At 42.1% G+C, this 23,613-nt stretch overlaps 1 protein-coding gene across 1 annotated transcript in view; it reads left to right on the top strand.

The window, feature by feature from the left end:
• Nucleotides 1-819: 819 nt before the first annotated feature.
• The window catches only part of nwd1 (NACHT and WD repeat domain containing 1), a 53,957-nt gene continuing 31,163 nt past the window's right edge, over nucleotides 820-23,613 (top strand). Inside the window, exons 1-7 of the mRNA XM_084692278.1 lie at nucleotides 820-932; nucleotides 1,030-1,384; nucleotides 1,547-2,858; nucleotides 2,982-3,185; nucleotides 3,339-3,498; nucleotides 8,474-8,591; nucleotides 21,494-21,658. Of these exons, the coding sequence (XP_084548404.1) occupies nucleotides 825-932; nucleotides 1,030-1,384; nucleotides 1,547-2,858; nucleotides 2,982-3,185; nucleotides 3,339-3,498; nucleotides 8,474-8,591; nucleotides 21,494-21,658 (2,422 nt within the window). The 5' untranslated portion in view covers nucleotides 820-824. The remainder of the gene's footprint in view (nucleotides 933-1,029; nucleotides 1,385-1,546; nucleotides 2,859-2,981; nucleotides 3,186-3,338; nucleotides 3,499-8,473; nucleotides 8,592-21,493; nucleotides 21,659-23,613) is intronic.

The following is a 23,613-nucleotide window of genomic DNA, read 5'->3' as shown; positions in this document are numbered from 1 at the left end:
GATTACACATAAAATTTTGATCGAACGAGTTGGAATAAAGTACTCAGATTAAGGAAAATTAGGACTGCGTTCATAACGTGATATAGCATTTTAGTTGACATTGTCCAGGGCCCCTTAGATGTCATGTGCCCCTGGGCAAGTGCCCAGTTGCCCTAATGGTTAATCCGGCCCTACTATGAGCCTGACTCTGACTCATCCATGACGCACAGGAGGCATGTTTCGTAATTTTTAGTTTTACATCGGACCATTTCGTCTTAATTTCTGCCATGGTCCAGTTTTCCGAACCCACAGAATCTACAACCCTAGGGCCAGTTTTCCATTCCGCCGACTTTCTTTTGTTGCTAATACCTGTTGACAGGCCACCAAACAGTACACATTTCCTCACCACCTTTGTTGTTAGAACCTCAATCTCACAGTCTATGGTTTTTTAATTTTTTGCGTGTTTAGCCATTTTAATTCAGACAAAGAAATTACCTCAGGGGCGCATTTATAGTCCATCATTATCATATTGGGATCAATGAATGAATGAATAAATACATTAAGAAATAACTGAATGAATAAGAAATAAATACAGACATAAATACACAAATAATACATAAATAAATGTAAATTGTAAGCAAGTATTGATTGACAATTGTGCGTTCATTACTAAATTAATTATTTAATTTCTAAATGCATGGATGTGGACATTTATATATGAATTCATTAATTTCTAAATATGGCAGGTTTGGTCCTCCATACTGAATTAGAGCTACATATAATAGCAATTTTATTGTTTGATCATGTAGTTTTGTTCCAACACTGTTCTTTTGAAGGTTGTTGATATGGAATGGGGAGTCCTGGACACTATCTCAACCGACCACATGACCACAGAATTGTGCCTCAGGGAGATTGAGGTTTGCAAGCAACTGTCAGCTGGTCCAAGTTTCATAGTGAGTATTCAGTTCATAGAATTGTTAATGACGAGTTAAAGTTTCCTTGGGATTTTAACAGATTAGTCTTTTGTGGGCGGTTTTCTTGTTTATAAAGGCTCTGCTCGGGAACAAGTATGGACATCGTTCTATTCCTCGTGTCATCCCAGAAAAAACATTTGAGATGCTCTTGTCAAAAGTATCAAGGGATCAAGAAGGGCTGAAACTACTAAACCAATGGTTCTTCAAAGATAACAATGCCCTCCCACCCGAATATGTACTTCAGCCAATAACAAACAATTTAACACACTACAAAGACCTGGGACCTGAGAGTAAGCAGCAGCGGGACAAAGATATATCTTCCTGGCGCCACATAGAGAGCCAACTATTGCAACTCCTACGCACTGCTGCCATACAGGCTGAGAAAGATGGGGATATCATGACTGAGCAGAAACATCATTTCTTCAGATCGGGTTAGTCTCTGAATATTTTGAAAAAGTTTTTCTGTGAGGACCATACTTTCTCTTGACTAAGCATGACTCATTTCAGGTTATTAGCTCTAGATTTTAATTTGTGCTGTATACAGTATGCTAGTATTTAATAAACCAATTGTATACATTGTCTCTCTTTTCCAGAAACAGAAACTGAGATTGAAGAGGGTCTCAGAGGGCAGGACAGTAGCACTTCAGCCATTCTATTTGTGCGGGAGCTCCCTAGTAAGCACATTAAGGAAGCGAGGCCCAAACATCTGTCCCAATATTTAGACGTGACCCCAGATGGTCTATTGGACACAGAAGCCCAGGACCTTCTTGCAGTCCTCAAGTCTCGCCTCTATGCTTCTTTGACAGGCATCATCAACTTGCACTGTGTGGAGCTGAACAAGGGTGCCATTGACTCTAAACATAAGGAGCATTCCCTTTACCTCGACAGCATGTGTGAGCAGTTTGTCTGCCAAATCAAGAAAAGCGTCTCAAGTGAGACCTGGTCTTCAGGGGGTCTGGGAGTGGAAGGGAAAAGGGTTAATGGGGAGAGGATCATGGGAAAAGCTGAGGTAAACTGGACCTGGGTGATTGAGGACATTTATTGTCATACAGCATTGTGCAATGCTATATGTGCTAGGTTCTGTGGCAGGGAGGGGCTTCTGGGTAAGATGTGCCTGGCCATGTGGGAATCAAGCAACACATACCACGGACCATTAGTTGTCCATGGAGATGTAGGGGTGGGCAAGACAGCATTTCTTTGTAAGTTAGTGCAGGAGATGCGCAATGTCTTGGACCCCGGGGCTGTTGTGGTATTCAGGTTTATAGGCATGGGGCATCCACCCACACCAGATGTGGATTATGTCCTCCATAGCATCTGTATCCAGATTTGCACAGCCTTCAGTTTGCCACAGCCAAAACCACAAATTGCCGATATACATCAGGAGCTGGTACTATTCTTCCACTTTCTTTTAGACAAGGTTTCCCAACAAGGCAACACGTTGCTTCTCATACTTGACTCCCTGGACCAACTGTCTGATGTCAACCATCCTCACAAACTGTATTGGTTACCCAAAGACATCCCACCCCATGTTCATTTGGTGGTCTCCACTACAAATCAAAATTCCCTTGATCTTCTCAAAATGAATGAGGCCATTTTCTTTGAGGTAGAACCACTGTTATTTACTGAAGCTGAAGATATCTTGGACACCTACATGAGAGCTTTGCAACGAACCCTGACCCCACAACAGAGAGAGGCAGTACTTTGTAGCTTTGAAAAGTGTGGCAAACCCCTGCAGCTGATGCTGATACTTGAGGTTGCTAAACGATGGCCATCTTATAAGCCTTTGACAGAGCAAAATCTCTATAGTAACCCACAGGAAGTGATGTCAAATGTGTTTCTTGGTCTGGAGGAGAGGCATGGAAAGCAACTTGTTAGTGCTACCTTAGGATACATAATTTCAGCAAGGTAGGAAAACACACTAAATGTAAAATATTGTATTTTATATTTGGATAATTGACATTCCTAAATCTATTAGAATGGGACATTTTAATTGATTAAAGCAGCAATCCTGTTATTTCAATTTATTAGGAATGGTCTGTCAGAGGCAGAACTTCAGGACATCCTGTCACTTGATGACAATGTCCTAGATGAAATTTATCGGCACTTTCTCCCGCTTAACAACAAAGTCATCCGCCTGCCTTTTCTACTATGGGCTCGTCTCAGACATGACCTAGGAGACCTAATAGTGGAGAGACAGGCCCATGGGATGAAGATACTCAGATTCCAGCACAGGTAAAGATAGCTTTATCACAAACGGTTTTGACAAAGGCCTATCTGCTTAAGTTTTTTTTTGTACTCTTGTGTGTACTCATGGGTAGAGTAATTAGGGTTATGTTAAAGTGTGCTTCTCTTTGTGTTGCATAAATGCTTGTAATTTATTTTTAGGCAAGTAACTGAGATGGTGCGGGAAAGGTACCTCAGTGCAGAGCTGCAACTTCAAAGACACAAGATCTTGGCAGAGAACTTTCTGGGTCACTGGAGCCAAGGCAAACTCAAACCTCTCATGCTGTCATCTTCCAAGGTGCCAGTGGTTTCTGACCGAAAGGTATCTCCACACCAACTTTAGTAGGATTAGGAATGGCACTAATTAGAATTGTCAAATACATGCAAAGCTCATTTAAATTCATATCATTACAAATTAATTCATATTAAATTAACTAATACATCTAATTTCTTATGAAATATTTGTACTTTCCATGAAATAGTTGCTCAAAGGGGTGTTTAGGAGGGAGGAAAGGAGGAAGGGATCACCACTGATGAGTGATGCATTGACACCTTAAACAGTAATGCTGGGAACTTTGAATATACAGTTGGTCTCGGTTTGATCAACAGCTTTGATGTGGAAGTTATACTGACAATAAAAATTGAAAATCAACTTGAACTAAAGAGGGTACAATTTCTGGGGAATTTGTGGGGTGTGCTTCTGTCGATTGCAGAGGGGTCCGTTTTTTACTGACATTTTTACAACTGATATTTCTGTATATTTTATATAAAACTTATTATTTATAAAGATTACATAGATTTAAAAGCATACATTTGTTGCTGCTCATTTACAACCCAAAATACTAAGAGTGAAGTGTAGAGTGAAACAGTTGTCTTCTCATTTCCCCTGCAAGAGGGAATGGTGATCGGCTATATAGCAGCCTCATAGTTGAATCAAAATGAATAAATTGGGAAATCCTGTGTAAAAATTGTCCTAATCTCTATGACTTAAACGTCCCTTAAGTTTTTCCTTTCTAGTGATATTTTCAGGCATTTAGCCTACTCATATTGCATTCATTCATTAATAAAGAATCCCCTTTGAAGCTTATTCTAACAACGTTGTCACCGGCAGTATCTCAGATGGAATCAGGATTCAAACAGTACCATCTGCTAACTGAAAATATGCCCCCAAAAACGAAATAAGCTTGACATTTATTTAGGGGAAAATCAATCATTCTCGTTCACTGGTAGCGATCATTGTCAGTAACAATGCAAAATGTGACCATTGGGTCTCAGTTTAGAGCCCTGCATGGAGAAGCTGACCCCAGTAAATTGTACCACTGTTACTACTGCTGTGTTCGTCTTGGTAGCGATTGCATTGTCGAATTCGATTTAACGTTCCGTTGTAGTTTAGTAGGCTGATTTATTTTTATTTTTTTCATGAACAGATTGACAAAGTTTAGGCTGTGGCAATGAATTTCAGGTTAGTAGTTAGATAGTTTCACCTATTGAAAGACTTTTGATTCAAGTAGGGGAGTGCCGAACATGTTCTGTCACCGTTTGGCTTCCTCAACAGCTGTGGAGTTGTTTTTCTTTCTAGTGTGTATCGCATACAGCATTGCAGTGAGCTACACTGGTTTGAAACCACAGCAGTGGCGATTTCTTTCTAAGAGCTTCCTGTCTAAAAAATAATGGTCAAATATTTACTATTGTGTTAACATTTTAAATGCGTTAGAACACGTTCATCTCGAAGACTAGTTCGTTCAGAATCAGCTACATGAAGGGAGAAGTGGGCTGGCCTGGACGCCGGGCTTCTGCGTGATGATTGGAGGGTCTGTCGAAAGACCGCATCTCCTTGTGAGTGACAGCGATTTTGTACTATAAAAAGTCGCCGAAGCTATTCGAGCTCAGTCCCATTGCAGATTTGGCAAGTGTAGTCGAAAGACAAACTGTTGCTACCTATTTCTTGGTATTTGCTTGGCGAAATTGCAAGCCAATTTTCATCATACATTTCATACAACTATACACCACATTCCTTGTTTCAGTTTAACCTAATTCCCACATTTCCTTAGTTTAATATTTCGTTAGATCATTCATTCATTCATTCATACAGTAGTCTAGGCAAGTGTTGTAGGGGTGAACTAGCCAGTGAACTAGCAAAATAAATAGAAATGTATATGATGTAGGCCAAAAATGAGCTTCCCCTATTTGAAAGACCAGCAGCTGCCACTGAACCACAAGTAATGATAATTTCACCAAAAAATGGTTTACTTCTAATCTAATGTCATAATAAATCCTACAACGAAAATGTTTTTTGCGAGGAATGTTTATTTTAACGATTGAAAACAGACGCATCATAGACCGCTGTAGTATGTGTTGCCCTGGCAACAGAGGCTTATGTCATGATGCTAACGCTTCAGAGAAATAGTAGACTACTGTTTCCGAAAGTAGATGTACTTACTGTTTCCAAAAGTATGGAACACCAAGTTAGTCAAAATTAAATAAATAGGTAAATAAATGATAAATACATACATACATACATACATAAATATAGCTATGAAAAAAAAAAAAAAGATGGCAATAAATATATAAATATAGCATTATATAATGATATAGCTGAATCCATTTACCGACATCATTTATTTCAAAATGACGTTTTTGCAAAGACAAAATTTATTTATTTCATGGGACTTTTGTTTCCTAATGCCACATTTATTTATTTTTTGAGACTTTTACACACCACATTTATTTCCACATTTATTTCCACACCACATTTATTTCTGTGCTGTATTGATTTCCGATCTCACATGCAAAGAAGAGGGGCGTGGTTGTCTTCAGACAAACGCAGCTCCACACAAGATCAAAGGCAGATAGGGACACCTAGATTTGGTAGATTATGGAAGACATTAGTCAGAAATTGCATGCTGGCCTTATAGATCAAATTGATCAGCATGGCTTGTCAGGATGTATTATTTTAGCAGACATTGTAGACTTTGTAGAGGTACTTGGGCGGATAAGAGCTCTACACAGTACATCGATATTGAAGTCGTAAATACCACCTAGGAAGACGTAGTGGTGGCAGTGATGGTTAGCTTTGCAGACGAGTTACACGTCACACGAGCTAAAGCAATGTTTACAAGGTAACTTCAGCGCTACATCGCAGCTGAGCTATCAAAGACCAAGTCCTCACACGTAGGCTACTATAGGTCACCGCCATCACTCCCATTGGGAACCAATGATAAAAAGGCATAGACAACACAGACATTGTGGGCAAAGCTTGTCTACATTGTATGCTTTTCGGCAGTGCGATGCCACCCCCTATACAGGTAGCTCTACAGCTGTCCCCTTAGCACAGGTGCTGGACACCCGCGGTGTTATCGCCCTGGTTTCCAGACTACCTGGTTTTTGTAAGCATGCGAGCTGTGCGTTCAACTAACAGCAGCTGCCGTTGGCCTCTATCACCAGATTCGTCACAAATTCAACATTATTGGCAAATTTCAAGTCGCATCTCATATTTGCTGCTGTAGGCTAAGAAAATAAAACAGTTGCAAGCTGGCATGAAGTGGGATTCGATCGCACTAGAGCAAAAATACATGATTGTTGGTCCGTTGAAGCTATTCAGGCTCATGGATGAAAGGGGCTTGTAGTCACAAATTTATTGGCATTTAAGCAACATTGTGTATGACCTGGGTTCATCGAAAATAGCTGGTTATCGTGGGCACACCAGAAAATACACAAATGTGTAGGCTAATCGCGTAGGCATATTTGGGGTTGTCTGAGGCAATAGCCACATTCCCCACGATACCACAGCCCATTATAAAACTACATCTTACTAATTAGCCTACTTCAATCGTCACTGTGAACCCAGACAATAGGTTCCATCTTGCACACAAACACGGTGCTTGATAAGTCTCAAACCATTTAAGACTTAGCACTTATCCGCCAAGTAACACTACAAAATCTACAATGTGTGCCAAAATAATACATCCTGACAAGCCATGCTGATCAATTTGATCTATAAGGCCAGCATGCGATCTCTGACACGACTAATGTCTTCCATAATCTACCGAATCTAGGTGTCCCTATCTGCCTTCGATCTTGTGTGGAGCTGCGTTGGTCTGAAATAACCACGCCCCTCTTGTTTGCATGTGAGATCGGAAATGAGTACAGCACAGAAATAAATGTGGTGTGGAAATAAATGTTAAATAAATGCGGTGTGTAAAAGTCTAAAAAAATAAATAAATGTGGCATTAGGAAACAAAAGTCCCCAAATAAAAGTTGTCTTTACAAAAACGTAATTTTGAAATAAATAAATGTATTTATTTATTGTCGGTAAATTGATTGAGCTATATAATTATATAATGCTATATATATATAATTATTGCCATCTTTTTTTAATTTCAGATTTTTTTTCCATAGCCATATTTATTTACCTATTTATTTATTCAAATTTAACTCAGCGTTTCATACGAAAGAAGATGTACTTACTCAATAATATCAGCTCATATTGTACATTACATTTCACAATTGTGTTTCATATCACAAAGTAAAATGAGTAAATAGTTGTCACCCTGGCCTCTTTGCTTGTGGCGTTCCTGCAGCTGTGTTGCCATTTTAGGTAAAGCCAGAGAATGTTTAAATAGGGGAGAACTCCTAGCCTGACGTTGTCATACTCATAATTCTATTTAGAATATGAGTCTGATACCGCTCCGTTGGGCTGTGACTATGGGGCGTGTTTCAACCGAACCTGGAAAAAATGCCTCTTCACTCAATTGGATAGACCTACAACCAATCAGAGCAAAGTGGTATGTTGTTTGTTGAAAACAAATTCAACCCAAGCGCTCTTTGGTGACGTGGTTGATTACGTTACTGTTGATCATCTGTCCATCATCATATAAAGCCCGCCCTGACAATTTGATTGGTCCGAACAGCTCTTGTCCGGACATTGTTTTTCCCCAACCGAGTGACCCGAGACCCAACTTCGCGACCGAATTGAGTGGGCAATTTTTCATCACAAAAACTTAATTTCAACCTAAACCGTGCAACGGAACATAAATAAAAATACAAGCATCGCAATTGCTACCAAGACGAATCTTTTGACAATGACGTTGTCTATGTAGTCCAAATATTGGGATCCTTTGGGGTTTGAAAATAAATAATAATAAATGTATATGAGAGAGAAGAATGCCATGGTTGTGCTTGCCGAAGGCTTGAGCACACCCAATAATGGTGCTGTGAGTCAACCCCTTTTTCTTTTGTTGGTTTTGTGCATAAATTGAACTTTATTATTTAACCTTCTGCCATATTGTGTCCTTCAGGTTTCCCCGCAGCCATTGTGGTTGGCTAAAGGAGTGGCTAACATCAGAAAACTGCAAGAACTACCCTACCATCTTATTCATGCAGGCCTCTGGGATGAGCTGCGCCAGGAAGTCATTGGTAAGGTCATTTAATCAAATGCAATCTCACAATCAGACTTTTTACATGAACACTCGACACGACGCTGACGACTTCGACAGAAAGGCGTTTTCTCTAAGGTTGTCTTCTTGAAAGACGTCTGTGATGAGAACTGCTTGGAGAGAAAGTTTATTGTGAGCTATAGTTTATGCTCTACTCTAGCGATTCAGACACGTGAGTTTGTTGTCTGTGCACTGACTGCCACAGTTTAGTGACCTAGAGTAGTACATTGTAGTTTTGACTGTACATACAGTTTGTATGGATCTTTTTGTTTCCAATAATACCAGTCTTTTTGTTTATCATTTTTCACATTGGATTATACACTTGGTGGTGGAGAAATGAATTCACAAAACCAGAGCCTTGTCTATATCGTATCGTCTGACTAGTGACAGCTGGTAGGAGGGTCCCACGTGTGATGAGAGGTGGGAGATAAACAAAGACAATTTCTAACTTACAAAGACGCAACAAAGCAACGTGTTTTCGACAAAAAAACGCTTCTCCACCTACTGTTCTGGCGGTGAATTGTTTTCAGCACCCCCAGCCTTCGGAGAACCATAAAGGCAACAGAAATGCTAATTAATCCGTCCTATCCGGCGGCCCGCCCATCCGTAACGGAGTCGTAGTACCATACTGGCACCTTTAAGTTCACCGCCAGAACAGTAGGTGGAGAAGCGTTTTTTTGTCGAAAACACGTTGCTTTGTTGCGTCTTTGTAAGTTAGAAATCGTCGTTGTTTATCTCCCACTTCTCATCACACGTGTGACACTCTTACCAGCTCTCACTACTCAGACGATGAGTGCAGCAGGTGCAGTCACATAATATTATATTAAAGACAAACTCAAGGCCCGCCACGTCATTTTATGTGGCCCGCGGAAGATTAATGGGCTATTGAAATAAGTCTACGCTGCTTTACAGCGTGGATTGACCATAAACGACATCTCTCACCATGCATTTCAATTGTGTTACGGCAAAGTGACGACATCCCGCCTCTAGAAAGCAGTGTATGCACATCAGTGTTAAACGCAAAGTTTAACTGGGTGAAGGCGAGCATGGTTTGAATGACAGCACTCCAATGCAGCCGGTTCTGCGAACGTACCCCATGTGCATTTTCAGCCAAGGTCCTCGGGCATTCAACCCAAGTTGGTATCGCTCTCGAACTTGGTTAGAGTACTCAGCCAAGCTAGCATGTTTCTGCTTCCCTTATCGACAATTTGGAGCCAGCAATGATGAAGACATCACCTTCATTAGACAAGGTTTTACCTATTGGAAAACGGCAATGTTTATTTTACATAAAGCTCAAAAAGCTATTCTACGTTCAGATGAAGGGCAAAACAAGTTTTGCTCTTGCGCTATGCACGCTTGGATTTTGTCACCTAACACTGAGAAAAATGTGCTAATTTATCCTCCAAGAAAAACAGCAGATTGTCCAAGAATTAAAAGGCGGACTTAAATTGCAGCATAATATGCCCTATGTTCACAAAAGCTACAACAAAAACACCATGTTTTTACATCGTTACTGACATTACATCGTAGTTACAACTGGCCCTTTGACGGCAACCATGCAGATGTGGCCCTCGTGAAAATGGGTTTGACACCCCTGCGATATAGACAAGGCTCTGGTTTTGTGAATTCATTTCTCCACCAAGTGTATAATCCAATGTGAAAAATGATAAACAAAAAGACTGATATAATTGGAAACCAAAAGATCCATTCAAACTGTATGTACAGTCAAAACTACAATGTACTACTGTAGGTCACTAAACTGTAGCATTCAGTGCACAGACAAACTCACGTTTCTGAATTCGCTAGAGTAGAGCATAAACTAGCTCACAATAAAATTTCTCTCCAAGAAGTTCTCATCACAGACGTCTTTCAAAAAGACGACCTTAGAGAAAACGCCTTTCTGTCGAAGTCGGAAATGATGTCGTTTGGAAATGATGTCGTAGCGGACCAATCACGGCAAAGGGGTATCCGTCGCGTACAGCACGGCACGACGGATCGACAGGAATTTAAACGGTGCACGGGAAAGGTCTCCGTCGGCCCCGCAGACGACGGAGAGGGCGTTTCAGGGCGTTCCAACTATGCGTAGGCCCTTCCCATGTGTCCGTAATCGTATAGTACGGAGTAGCATATAAAGGCCTTAAGCCGACGTTGGCCCGACGTATGTGTGCTATCTGGGCTGGCTCGTAGAACATAACATTTCATTATCATTTCAGTAAATCAAAACGCAGCACGACCCAGTGAAATGTTATTGGCTAGCTAGCAAGTTAACGCTAGCATCGCTAACATTACTAACATTACAACTTTGGTAGTGTAACCGAGCTCTTTGTAAGTTCGTTTTAGATATAAATGTATATGATCGTGTGGAGAATGAGACACGGACGCGGTCTCTTTTCAAAACTCCTATCAGAGCCTGTTAAAGGAGAGCCTGCCCACTCCCTATTAAGCCCCATTGTACCGAATTTTGTTGCAGTTCCACCAGAGTTCCACTGGGAGTGATCGCGGTCGAGTGCAAAATGAATGGGAGTCTATGGAGCTAAACGGCTAAATTTGTCTCTTTTGCCTGATTGTCGTTGATAAATATCAGATTTTATTGTAGTTTTTGCATGTTCAACATGGATTACAGGTCAAAAGTTGAATGAACGAGTACTTATTTCCTTTCGATTTCTTACAGGGTAAATCGTAGCATGTGTATTGACAGGGAGAGCCTACCCTGTTAGCTCTGTTGTCGATGCCTAGAGAGAAAAATCGAAGTGACCAGAGCTTGCCTTGAAGCAGTATCTCTGGCCGTACAATGTGTATTACGTCATTGACATTTTATTTGTTTTGCCTCCCCTTTCGAAATCAAAACTGAAATTACTAGAAAAAAAAAAAAGATTATCCTTAGAAAAGTGGATTTTGAGGGGTATAGCTCCATAGACTTCCATTCATTCTGCACTCGGCCGTTAGCGCCCTCATATGGAACTGCAACCAGTTCAGGAACCGGAAATTTCCCGAGAGTGGGAGTTCTCCCCATATTAGACATTCTCTGATAATACTGAAGGGGAAGATTATGGGCATATACCACGCTCACACAACTGATTTGTTATAGGCTAGTAGTGATATAAGAAATCAAATAAACGATCTATCTAGCTAAATTGGAGGACACAGTATTACTAGGTTACCCTATTTCAACCACTGCGGCCACCAAGCATAGGTAAAAAGGTATCTGTATGGTAATAATCCAGTGTTGTTCAGAGGGCCATGCAGCTTTCCACTGTTACTTGCACTTGAGAATGGACATTGTGTACCATATGGCCTCCAAATCATCAATAAAAAGTGAGTGAGTACACTGCTTCTCTTGTATTGATGCTCTTTTCCAGGGCATATACTACTCTTTATTGTAGCTTTTGGGAAGGGTTGTGGTTATTGTATTTAGCAGACACTTTTGTCCAAAGCGACAAAATATGAATCTTACAATAGTTAAAATTAACAGTAAACTGTTTTTAAAAGTTGCTAAGCCAATATTAAGCAAAATAGTAATAATAAAAATAATGGCAATACACTACCAAATATCAATAATATTTTTTTTTTAAATACCATAAATATACAAATAATAACTCTAAGAATTAATTATTTAAGTATAAGATCAACAGATAAGTCTTGAGACCCCTCTTGAAGGATCCAAAACTGTCACATGAACGCAGAACACTAGGCAACTCATCAAAGAGTGCACGCATATTTTAAGAGGACTGACTGCAGGGAATGTCTGACCGATCACGGTGGGTGTGGGCCGCCTGGGCCAAAAATGCCAGGGCTGATTTTTGTCCCAGTCCAGCCCTGTGTATTGCAGTTTATTTACTGGTACTAAATAAAGAGGCATGGGTAAGTGGGTGTCTTATCACTACAGTCAGTGACTGGTGGATTTTCCTGAAGAATCATTGTATAACATTAGCTAATTTAGCTAGTTGATTAATCTAGATCAGTGGTTCTCAACCCTGTCCTCAGGGACCCCCTGTCCTGCATGTTTTAGATCAGTGGTTCTCAACCCTGTCCTCAGGCAGGGTGTCCTCAGGCAGGGGCGCAAAAAGTGGGTATGCGCTATATGCAGCGCATAGGGGCGCCGAACCATGGGGGCGCCAAAGCAATGGTAAAAATTTATAAATGATAAATATTTAATCTTTTTTTGGTATTTTCTATATATAGCTGCTGTTGTGCGTTTCTGCATTTCCTCAATGTTATAAAACATTTTAGAACCGCTAAGGTAGGCGCCCTATCTCATAAAATAGAATTTTGACATCTAGGGAGCGGGGGCGCCGTGAGCGCTGAGCGAGCAGTTACGAGTATTGAGTTGTCGTTTATGGAAAATGATGGACAAAGCAAAAAGCTGTCAGGGGCTAAAATAGAAAAAGAAAGAGGGAAAGGGAGATGGCATGTCAAGGGATGCAACAGTAGTAGTAAATAAGTGGATGGTTAAAGGCAACAGGTAGGATTTAAAGTGTGACGCTTGTGCTTGGAGGCTTGCAAATATTCATGTTAACAGACTAGCTAGCGTTTGCTAACACTGGGAATGTAGCAGCCAAATGTGGGTTTAAGGCTAGTTTAGAATATGCAAAGCCGAGGTTGCTGAGCTGAAAACTGGAAAATATAAGGTAGCATGTACAATAAATGACAAGAATCTGGAAAACATAACTAATGCAGTAACTCTGGTTTACATCAATCATGCACTGTGTGCAATCATGCACAGATTTTCTACCAAACTTGGAGACTTGCAAATATTCATGTTAACAGACTGTTTTCAGACTAGCTAGTGTTTGCTAACGTGAGCTAAAGTGGGGTTGCTTACAGATGAAGTCTGATTAGTTCTAATGCCAAATCGAAATAATTTAACATGTTTTGTTATAGGCTAAGCTAATCTTGCCATTGCGAATGAAAAATGCATTTCTGTATCAAAACCCTGCATGTGGGAAATATAACAATTAGCCTATGTCTGACAGTGGGGACATAGTAAACAAATCAGAACGCAAATGTAAACATCCGCAAAGCATATGCTCGAATGCCATCAATGATGATTTTTTTGTAATGAAAATAAAGTACAATGAAAAAAGTGGGCTACAATAATGTGGTTGCAAGGGGTGATGTTTAGGTTACCACTTGTCACAATATGGTTGCCACAATTTGTCGAGCCCTGAATATACCTATGCTATATATACATTTAATTTAATTATTTATAATTATGGTAGGTTCTACAGTGGTTGATATACTTTAAAATAAACCTTTATTATTTAAAGCCTATACATGATGATGTCTGGCACATGTATACAGTTTTTTTGGGGGTTGGGGGGGCGCCAAAATTGTTGCTGCATACCCCTCTGACACTGGGTAGTTGCACCCCTGTCCTCAGGGACCCGGGTCCCTGAGGACATGGTAGAGAATCACTGATCTAGAAACATGTGTGTAATGACATTATCACCTCACCTGGGATCTCATTTATAAAGTTTGCGTACGCACAAAACAGGGCTGAAAATGTGCTTACGCCACTTTCCACGCAAAAGTTGTGTAAATTTGGGAAGAACGATTACTCGTAATGGCCGCGTTTCCCAGATTCGTTAAGAAGCTCTTAGCGGTAAGAGCTTCTTAGGAGCGCTCTTAAGAGCACTGTGAAAGAAGGTTGTGTTTCCCAGAGTTGTTCTTAGCTTAAGAAGATCTTTCACTAAGAAGGAAATGTAAGATCAGCCTGACCCACTCTTAACAGCCTTCTTAGCGACCAAACGCTTGTGGAAGTCTTAAGAAAATCCTGTATTAAGGTAACAGGTTAACTTAGGACAGTAAACTCATTTTAGTATCTAACACAGAGCAGGCTGAGGCTGGGCTGGTGGACTTGCCAACAGCCACAAGGCGTATCCTTCTATGGGCCTGCCCTGGGGTCTGATTGAGAGCAGGAGAATGCTCTGTTCCCTACTGATACCTTCACAGGTCAGGGTGACATGGAACAGCAGCTGTGGGAGGGAAAAGTGGGGAGGTTGCCCATTAAGAAATGAGTCAACATGTATTGAGGAATAGGCCCTATCTGGGTATCAGGGTTCTAGGCCAATTGCCAATGAAATATTTATATGACGTACATATCTTGTATCAATATCCCTCTGTACCATGTAAGAATTTGGGTTGTCTCTGAAGCTGAGAAGGCCTAGTGAATGTATTTTCCAATCCCGGCACAATATAATCAACATATAATCAACTACGACTTAAATAAATACTTCTTGTCCACATCATCTCGCCTTGGACCATAGGAAAGAGCAAATATGAGTCCACAACACGCTCACTGCAGTCGCATCAGGGAAAGTTGTATCTGACACAAAGGAATACCAAAACCATGCGTGATGATAAATGTGCGCCCACAGCTGTAGAACACTGACGCAAGAAAAATAATAGCATAAGAGGAAAAATAATGATACAAAAATAAATAATTGCCCATGTGTTCCTGTAGCTACATAAATAACATGAATCATCATTACTATCACTCATTACGTTTTCACAAACATTCTGCATCTGCATGAGGTTTACATTAGATATAAAAACATCAACAACCCTGTGGTATTTCACAGAAATCAGGGAAACTGACAGGTGTAATTGAACTCGGCTGGAACCTCATCAAGAAAGGCTCCACCTGCCAGTCTATATATAAAGGCGTTGCTGAAGTCCACGTGAGTGAGACACCATGGCTGCAATACAGCATATTCTCACTGCTAATCGACAGCGTCGCCGTGCGTGAAGCCAGACAGTTTATATAAATGCCTATGTGCGTCAGCACTTCTCCCCACTGAATGTGCTGTCGGACCGGGCTGTCCAGTCCAAGTACCGGCTTCCCCGTGTGGAGATCCAACGCCTTGTCACGATAGTGTCACCACACATCCGGAGGGCAACCCGCTGCAATTTTGTCCTCAGCCCGGAGGTGCAGCTCCTGGCCGTGCTGCGTTTTTACGCAGTGGGGAGCTTCCTGGAGGTGGTGGGGGACGGCACCGGCCTCAGCAAGGCATCGGTTTCACAGAGTGTGGCAACGGACATCGTGGCCAGGAGGCACACACGACAGCTTCGTGTGGGCCAACTCAGCTGTGGGGCATAAGGCTGGCAGAGGAGAGTTCGGCAGGAGCATCTTCCTCGGGGACAGTGGCTACCCTCTCCGGAGTTACCTCGTGACACCGGTGAACAATCCAGCAACACCACAGGAGGAGAGGTTCAATGAGGCCCACACACACCAGGACCCACATTGAACGGGTGTTTGACAGGTGGAAGGGTTGTTTCAGATGTATCCATCGTTCGTCGGGGGGGCTGCGCTTGTCACCTGCAAAGTGTTGCAGCGTGATTGTTGTCACAGCATGCTGCATAACATTGCCGTGCACGTTGGAGCAGATGAGCGGCCTCCTGAGGATGAAGAAGGAGAATCATTGGAAGATGAAGCCCCCGACCTCGCCCCCCACGAATCCCGAGCAGCACTCCACCAAGCTGGTGTCCAGACCAGAGAGGAGCTTGTCAATCTGTTTTGATGTCCATCAGCCCCTACCCCGTCACCACCAGTCACCAAGCACTGTTATCAGCACCACCCTACTCCCAACAATAAACCACCTACCACTACCATTACACAACCCATATCAACTATCATGTATAGGGCTCAAGACTGTAGCCATGGAGTCATCATTGGGGGGGACGAATTAAAATTATGATAATTTCGGACACCGTGCGGGGTTGCCTATCGTAGCGTAGCACATTTATATTTTCATATCAATATATTGGGGTGGACATTTTGACCAGATTTGAAAATTGTGGTGATGTAACCCCCTCAATATGTATTATGATTAAGGCCTTGATATGATCCACACAACACATGGTTGAAAAGGAAAAGTAGTTTATTTAAAAAAATACTGAGAAACAAAAAGCAGTGGCACCGCTGGCTCACTGAGCGTCTGCCTCACCTGCAATGAAGGGAGATTGATTAGTGAAATTGAACAGGATACATGCAATGCGCAGAAAAAAAAAATAGAAATGCCCTTTACCTCCATCCTTGGGGAGAATTATTGGGACCAAGATGGAGGGACTGTGGAATTGTGCCTCGGCAAGTGTGAGCTGTCTCTTTTGCTGCTCTAACTTTTGCCGTTTTATCGTAACCATTTCCTCCTGGAGGGCAGTCTGCTTCTCGAGTTGGCCCTCTATTCCCCGCAGCACCACCAGTTTCTCCTTTTCAAGTTGCACCAGAGTCTCGCTGCAGGTGCAGGTCATTATGGGGGGCCGCCTTCTTAGGCCTCCCCGCATGCGGACACCAGGCCCTGCTGGTTGGCGTGCGGGGACAGTTCTCAGTTGTGGGGGATGGTCCTCTCCTGGGGACGTGTATGTCACCACTCCGCTCCCAGATGGCTCCTCCTCGTCCTCACTGTTCCCTGAGAGGCCCTCGTCCCCCAGGATATCGATGCCTCCACCAATGCCTTCACGTCTTTCCATTTATGGAAAATACTTTTCAAATTTTAAATCAAAACTCAGCACTGTCTCAACATCATATTGGCCACTACCAGAGTGCAGGAGGGAGAAATGCCCGATTGCATGGAATGCAGATAACATCACATATCCTACCTTTATATAACTGCAGAATACAGTGTATATACATTTACATTTAGTCATTTAGCAGACGCTCTTATCCAGAGCGACTTACAGTAAGTACAGGGACATTCCCCCCGAGGCAAGTAGGGTGAAGTGCCTTGCCCAAGGACACAACGTCATTTGGCACGGCGGGGAATCGATCTGGCAACCTTCTGATTACTAGCCCGACTCCCTCACCGCTCAGCCATCTGACTCCGCTCAGCCATCTGAGCCATCTGACCTAAATGTATTTATTTAACACTGTGCATATATCATATGTCAAAAACTGGATATACAGTCGTTAAGCTCCCGCGCAATCGCTACACTCCATGTCATCAATATCAGTCCAGACTTTAATAGATTACTGTTCATAACAAAACGCCTTTGTTTTCAAATTGCATCTTGACTCGTGGTATCACTGGCACAGTTGACGCCACTTGCACAGCTTTTTTGAATTGGTGATCTACCGGCCACCCAATTTTTTTTTTACCGAGTTTTCGGGCTCCACCAATAAGCTAAGTGTCTGAGAAGTTGTCATGCGCTATGATTCACCGTAAAGAACAATCGCATGCCAAGGTCATGATGAGATACTAGATTAGCATTCATGAGGTACTTTGCATTGACTATTTATGGTTAAAAATGGTTGTGTTCAGGGCGGGGTACAATGCTGATTCACATACGCACACTTGTGGGTAATCTGTGATTTATAAAGGGAACATAGCGTACAGATGTGCGTACCCACGGTTTTATAAATATGAATTTTTGTGTGTACGCCATTTGTCTTTTGGGCGAATTCAGGTAATCTGGGAAATATTTAGCATTTTTTACAAAGACAATAAATAAATCAACATCTAACAATTGTTAGACCTTTCTAAAATCCCTGAGATGTTTTCTAACCACCCCAGAAAACAAAATGTTGATATCATATTCAGAGAATGCCATATTTTCCTGTTCTTTCTGATCAGTAGCGGACTGGTCATCTGGAGAATCGGGAGAATTCCCTATGGGCCGAAGCACTTTTGGGCCGGAGGGCCGCCGGGAGGGCCGCCGGGAGGGCCGCCGGCCCTCCGACCCATAATTTTTTACTACTAATAAAAATGTTGGAAGAAGATTGAGCAACACGGTTTGCCGGCCCCCCTTTCCCCCAGGCCGGTTGGTCTATTCCAAATGAACCTCTATAAAGCCCTTAGTGCCGCTTATACACAACAGTGACACTGACAGATTGAAAGTTAGCTATAGAAACAATATAAAGATGGAAAGCCAGGTTAAGAAACGTAAAGGTAATTACATTCACTAGACAATGTTTTACCAATTGGACAAAAGGCTGTTTGTTTGTTTTACATCAAGCTCAAAAAACGACTTTTCGCTCAAATCAGCCAAAATAATATGCTTGCGCACTTCGCGTGATTTCATCAAGCGTTGAAGTCCCAAAGCATCACATCAGGCACAGAATTTGCATGCATTAGCAGGGCGCCCGCTGTGGTGGCGTATACGGGACCGGTTCTGGTGGGCCGGTCTGGATCAAAGTCCAAGGCCTATTTTTACTCCCAGTCTGTCCCTGCCGTTCTATCAATAAGAAGACCTGCCAACCTGTATGCAATTTGTGTAGCGGATACGCATTTTGACTTCAAAGTATGCTGGTACTTGTATTGGCTGTCAATCATGATGGAACAGTAGACAAGTTAAGTTGCAGCATGTCCACCATCTCTTGTGGGGGTTATGCATTAAGCCATTTGTGGTGCCCTTACCACATTGTGCCTCATATACTGTAAATGTTAGACCCAGTGATAGGCTGGCATCAAATGGCTTGCATAATACTTAGTATGGAGGCCATAATCATTTTTGACTCATGGCTTTTCTCCAGCTCTCCCCAGGTTGGCAAAAAAGTATCTCAAAATGCATCAGATTGATGCTTTAAAATATGGAATATTTAAATTTTTCTTATGGGGGAGCATGCACCCGGACACCCTTAGAGGGGTAATATCCTTCTCACCTTTTTCACCCCTGACCCGTTTTCATGCCTGGGATGGGTTAGGGGAGGCCTAACTCTGACCTGTTTGAAGGCAGAGGGGAAAGTGCCGGAAGTAAGAGAAGAGTTAAGGACATGGAGAAGAAAAGTTATGATGGAGGGAGAGATGGTTTGAAAGAGAGGGGATTAAGGGGACAGGAGGTGGGGCGATGAGAGAGAATGAGGTCAGAGATCTCTGCCTCAGACAAGGGAGAGAAAGAGTTTAGACATTTAGTTGGGTCAGTCATAGAGGGTGAGTGAGTAGGAAAGGTGGGTTTAGGAAACTGACTGCTAATGTCAGCAACCTTTTTCTCAAAGAAGGAGGACAAGTCGTCAGCTGTTAGGGTGGAGGGGGAGGTGGGTCAAGAAGAGTGGAGAAGGTGGAGAAAACTTTTGTGAGGGTTTGAGGCAGAGTTAATTTTGTTCAGGAAGTAGTGGGTTTAAACATCAGTTATGCAGGCAGAGAAAGATTTGAGGAGGGAGTGATACTTATCAAGGTCCAGACCGTCTTTGGACTTGCGCCATCTCCTCTCAGCTGCCCGAAGGATGGACCGTTCTTCACGGATAACATCCGTGAGCCACGGGCAGGAGGGAGAAGATCGTGCAGGCCTGGTTGACAGGGGACAGAGAGAGTTGAGTGATGCAGTTAGTATGGATAACAGGGTGTTGGTGGCAGTGCCAGTGGGACATGAACTTGTCAATGGTAGGGAGGGAAGATGTTACAATGGAGGAGAAATGGAAGGGGGATAGGGAGTGGAGGTTGCGACGGAAAGTTACGAGGGGAGGGGAAGTAGGAGGGAGAGAGACTTGGAGAGAGAATTGGATAAAGAAGTGGTCAGAAAGGTGTAATGGGGTAACAGAGGTTAAGTCAGTGATACAGTTATGTGTCAGGATAAGGTCGAGCTGTTTTCCTGCCTTGTGGGTCACCGGTGTGTTCAGCAGCGTCAGGTCGAAGGAAGTCAGAAGAGACTTAAAGTCGATGGCCTGCGTTCCTTCGAGGTGGATGTTGAAGTCCCCAAGGACTATCAGCGGTGTTCCATCATCCGGAAGGACGCTGAGGAGCATGTCCAGTTCCTCCACAAAGTCGGCTAGCGGCCCTGGTGGACGATAAGGACCACTAAAAATGCTTTGATAGGATCAGTTAGCCTCACATAATGGTGTTCAAATGATTTGGCAGTAATAGAGAGTGGGGTGGATGTGTATTTAATATGTGGGGAAAGAAGCAAACTTGTCCTACCACCTCGCCCACCTGAGCGAGCTGAGTGAGAGAACGAGTGGTTGACAAAGAGAGCAGCTGGAGTTGCAGTGTTCTCTGGGCGGATCCATGTCTCTGTCAGTGCAAGGGCGTGACGAGAAGCATGGGATGCAAACGCCGGGATGAAGTCTGCCTTGTTCACAGAAGACTGGCAGTTCTGGAGCCCTATAGAAAGAGAGAGGACAGGTGGAGAAGATCTGGATAGGTAGCTAAGATTAGAAGTGGAACGTATATACTTTGTGACATATCTACGTCAGCGAGTGGTGTATTTTGTTTATGTATTTATGCATTGATGTGAAAATGTATTTATTCATTCATTCATTTCTAAATATGGCAGGTTTGGTCCTCCATAGAGATGAAAGAACTGGCAGTGCCAAATTGCTAACTTATTCAGAAATTGTACAAATTATATGAAAAAGCAAGTATTTTGAACCAAAATGGAAATGCAGTACTACAGGTTTTAAGCCTTTTTTTTGTCAGCTGAGGAGCTGGGGGTGGGGGCTTGGACTCAATCCTGCAACACTATATTAAACCGCCAAGACATGTACACGTAATCCTGTACTGCCATCTGTTGGTTGGAGGTGGCATGGTTGTGGAAACCATGGTTTATTTACTGATGGTACACAGACACTTCATGGCGTGGTCCATAGCATACTAACAGACCAGCAGAACATTTGAGCTTGGAACTACACAGCACTACACCCAACGCATATTATTAGCCCACAGATCACACACACACATTTTACACACTCAGAAACAATCAGAAAACAACTCATTTTAGTGTTTGCAGTGTGGATGACAGTGGTACAATGATTCTCAGCTAATATTAACTATTCATTCACTAGTAATTTTTAGGGGTATTTTAGCACAGATATTTGTACACATACATTGTTTCACAAAGTTGAAGATAATTACATCTCTTACTGGATCAAAAATAATACATATCTGTAGTTGATTTCCTGAAAGGACTCTTGTATTGATAGAACATAATATTTATTTTTATTTTTATCTATAGGCAGTACTGAGTGGCTGTACTGTAAAACTCTGGCCTGTGGAGTGACCAGTGTCATTCAAGACCTGTCCCTCTGCAGTAACCTCATGAACTGTACAGAAACCGAGCTGATTCGAGACACACTCATCCTGATGAAGCCGACCTTGGACTTTCTGGATGGACACATTGGTTAGTATTCCCCTTCATCTAACTGACTGGAAGGTTAGTCCCTTCTGAGATGGCGCTAAGCATAGCCTACATTTAAACGAACAACATAAGTCTGTGCAAGACAGTCCTGCAGAAAAACATGAACATCTGCCTGTCTCACAGGCCCTGTTGCAGCCGCAGTGTATCACATGCAAAACACTGTAAGGGGCCGAATATCTGGTCATCCAGGTGATGTGCAAGGTCCCATCAGAGCCTGTCTAAGGAGAGCCTTGCCACTCCCTATTAAGCCCCATTGTACCGAATTTGACTGCAGTTCCACCAGAGTTCCACTAGGGGTGATCGAGCAAGTGCATGTTGAATGGGAGTCTATGGAGCTAAACGGCTAAATTTGTCTCTTTCGCCTGATTGTCGTTGAGAAATCTCCGATTTGATTGTAGTTTTTGCATGTTCAACATGGATTATAGATCGAAAGTTGAATGAACGAGTACTTATGTCCTTTTGATTTCTTACAGGGTGAGTCGTTATTGCCCATAATACGCTAGCATTCTGCTAATGAATGCTGATTGGTTAGTGAAGGACTGACACGACCAGAGCTCCCGCTTGATGGCATCCGAAGCGGAATCAGAATGTCAGAGCATTAGCAACATTAGCAACAACATTAGCAAGCCAAAACTATTTCTAGCATGTGTATTGACAGGGAGAGCCTAACCTGTCAGCTGTGCTGTCGCTGAGAGAAAAAAGTATGTGACCAGAGCTTGCCGTAAAGCAGTAGCTCTGGTTATACGATGTGTATGACGTCAATGACATTTTCAAAAGCTTTTTAGAACAGAAAGGTGACTTTAAAACAATCTAACAGCCAACAGTGTGTGTATTTGTTTGCCTCCCCTTTCGAATTCAGAATTCAAATTACTAGACAAAAAATTATATCCTGAGACAAGTGGATTTTGAGGGGTACCGCTCCATAGACCTCTATTCATTCTGCACTTTAGCGCCCTCACATGGAACTTCAACCAGTTCAGAATCCAGAAGTTTCCTGAGAGTGGCAGTTCTCTCTATATTAGACATTCTCTGCCGGAAGTTTCCCGAGAGTGGCAGTTCTCCCCATAGACATAATAAAGAGTAGACGCCGCACCGACTGCTACTGCCTACTGGCGCTGACGAGCTTGTAGCAGACTTGCGATGGCTGTTGAGCTAGTAGCCTGAGCCCCGTGCAAGAAGCACCATCTACCCTTACAAAAAAGAAGTATACTTCAAGTTTATTTTGTAAGTATACTTAGTATAAAAAGTATACTATTATCATGTTACTTAAAGTATACTAGCAGTGTATTTATTTATATACTTTTTTTGTACTAAGTAAACTGAATTGGCCCACTTTTTAGGTCATTTAGTACACTTTAAAATACACTTGTAGTGTATTTCAAGGTTTACTTTTGAATACTGCAAAGTAGCCTGTGTAGAGCACTTTCAGTTCATCAAGTATACTTCCTCAAGTACTTCAAAGTATACATTGGAATACTCTAAAGTAGCCTGTGTAGTGCACTTTCAGTTCATCAAGTATACTTCCTAAAGTTCTTCAAAGTATACTTTGGAATACTATGAAGTATACTTCCTAAAGAATCTCAAAGTATACTTTGCAAGACTTTCAAGTGCACTTTCATTTAATGTATGTGCGTCAACAAGTAAGCTTCTAAATGTAATTTTACTATTATTTACTAATGTTAAAATGTTTATGGGCCCCTCAAACGCCTCAGAGCTTCAGTCACTTGGCAAGAACGGGGCCCTCGTAACAATTTACTGCAGATTTGTAGCTCTTCACTACATACTCAATAACGTTCTTAGAATCCAGCTCTTCTTATCAAATGTAACAGTCATTTAACTCATGGTTACAATGGTAAACCAGCACAACAATGACAATTACCACGCAACAAAACTCTACATTCTTAGCAGACACATTTAAAAAACGAAATTCATGAAGT

Source organism: Hypomesus nipponensis, chromosome 26 (genome assembly GCF_054491055.1).
Source record: "Hypomesus nipponensis isolate SF chromosome 26, ASM5449105v1, whole genome shotgun sequence".
In the NCBI taxonomy this organism is placed as follows: domain Eukaryota; kingdom Metazoa; phylum Chordata; class Actinopteri; order Osmeriformes; family Osmeridae; genus Hypomesus; species Hypomesus nipponensis.
This window is presented reverse-complemented; position numbering and strand designations above follow the sequence as displayed.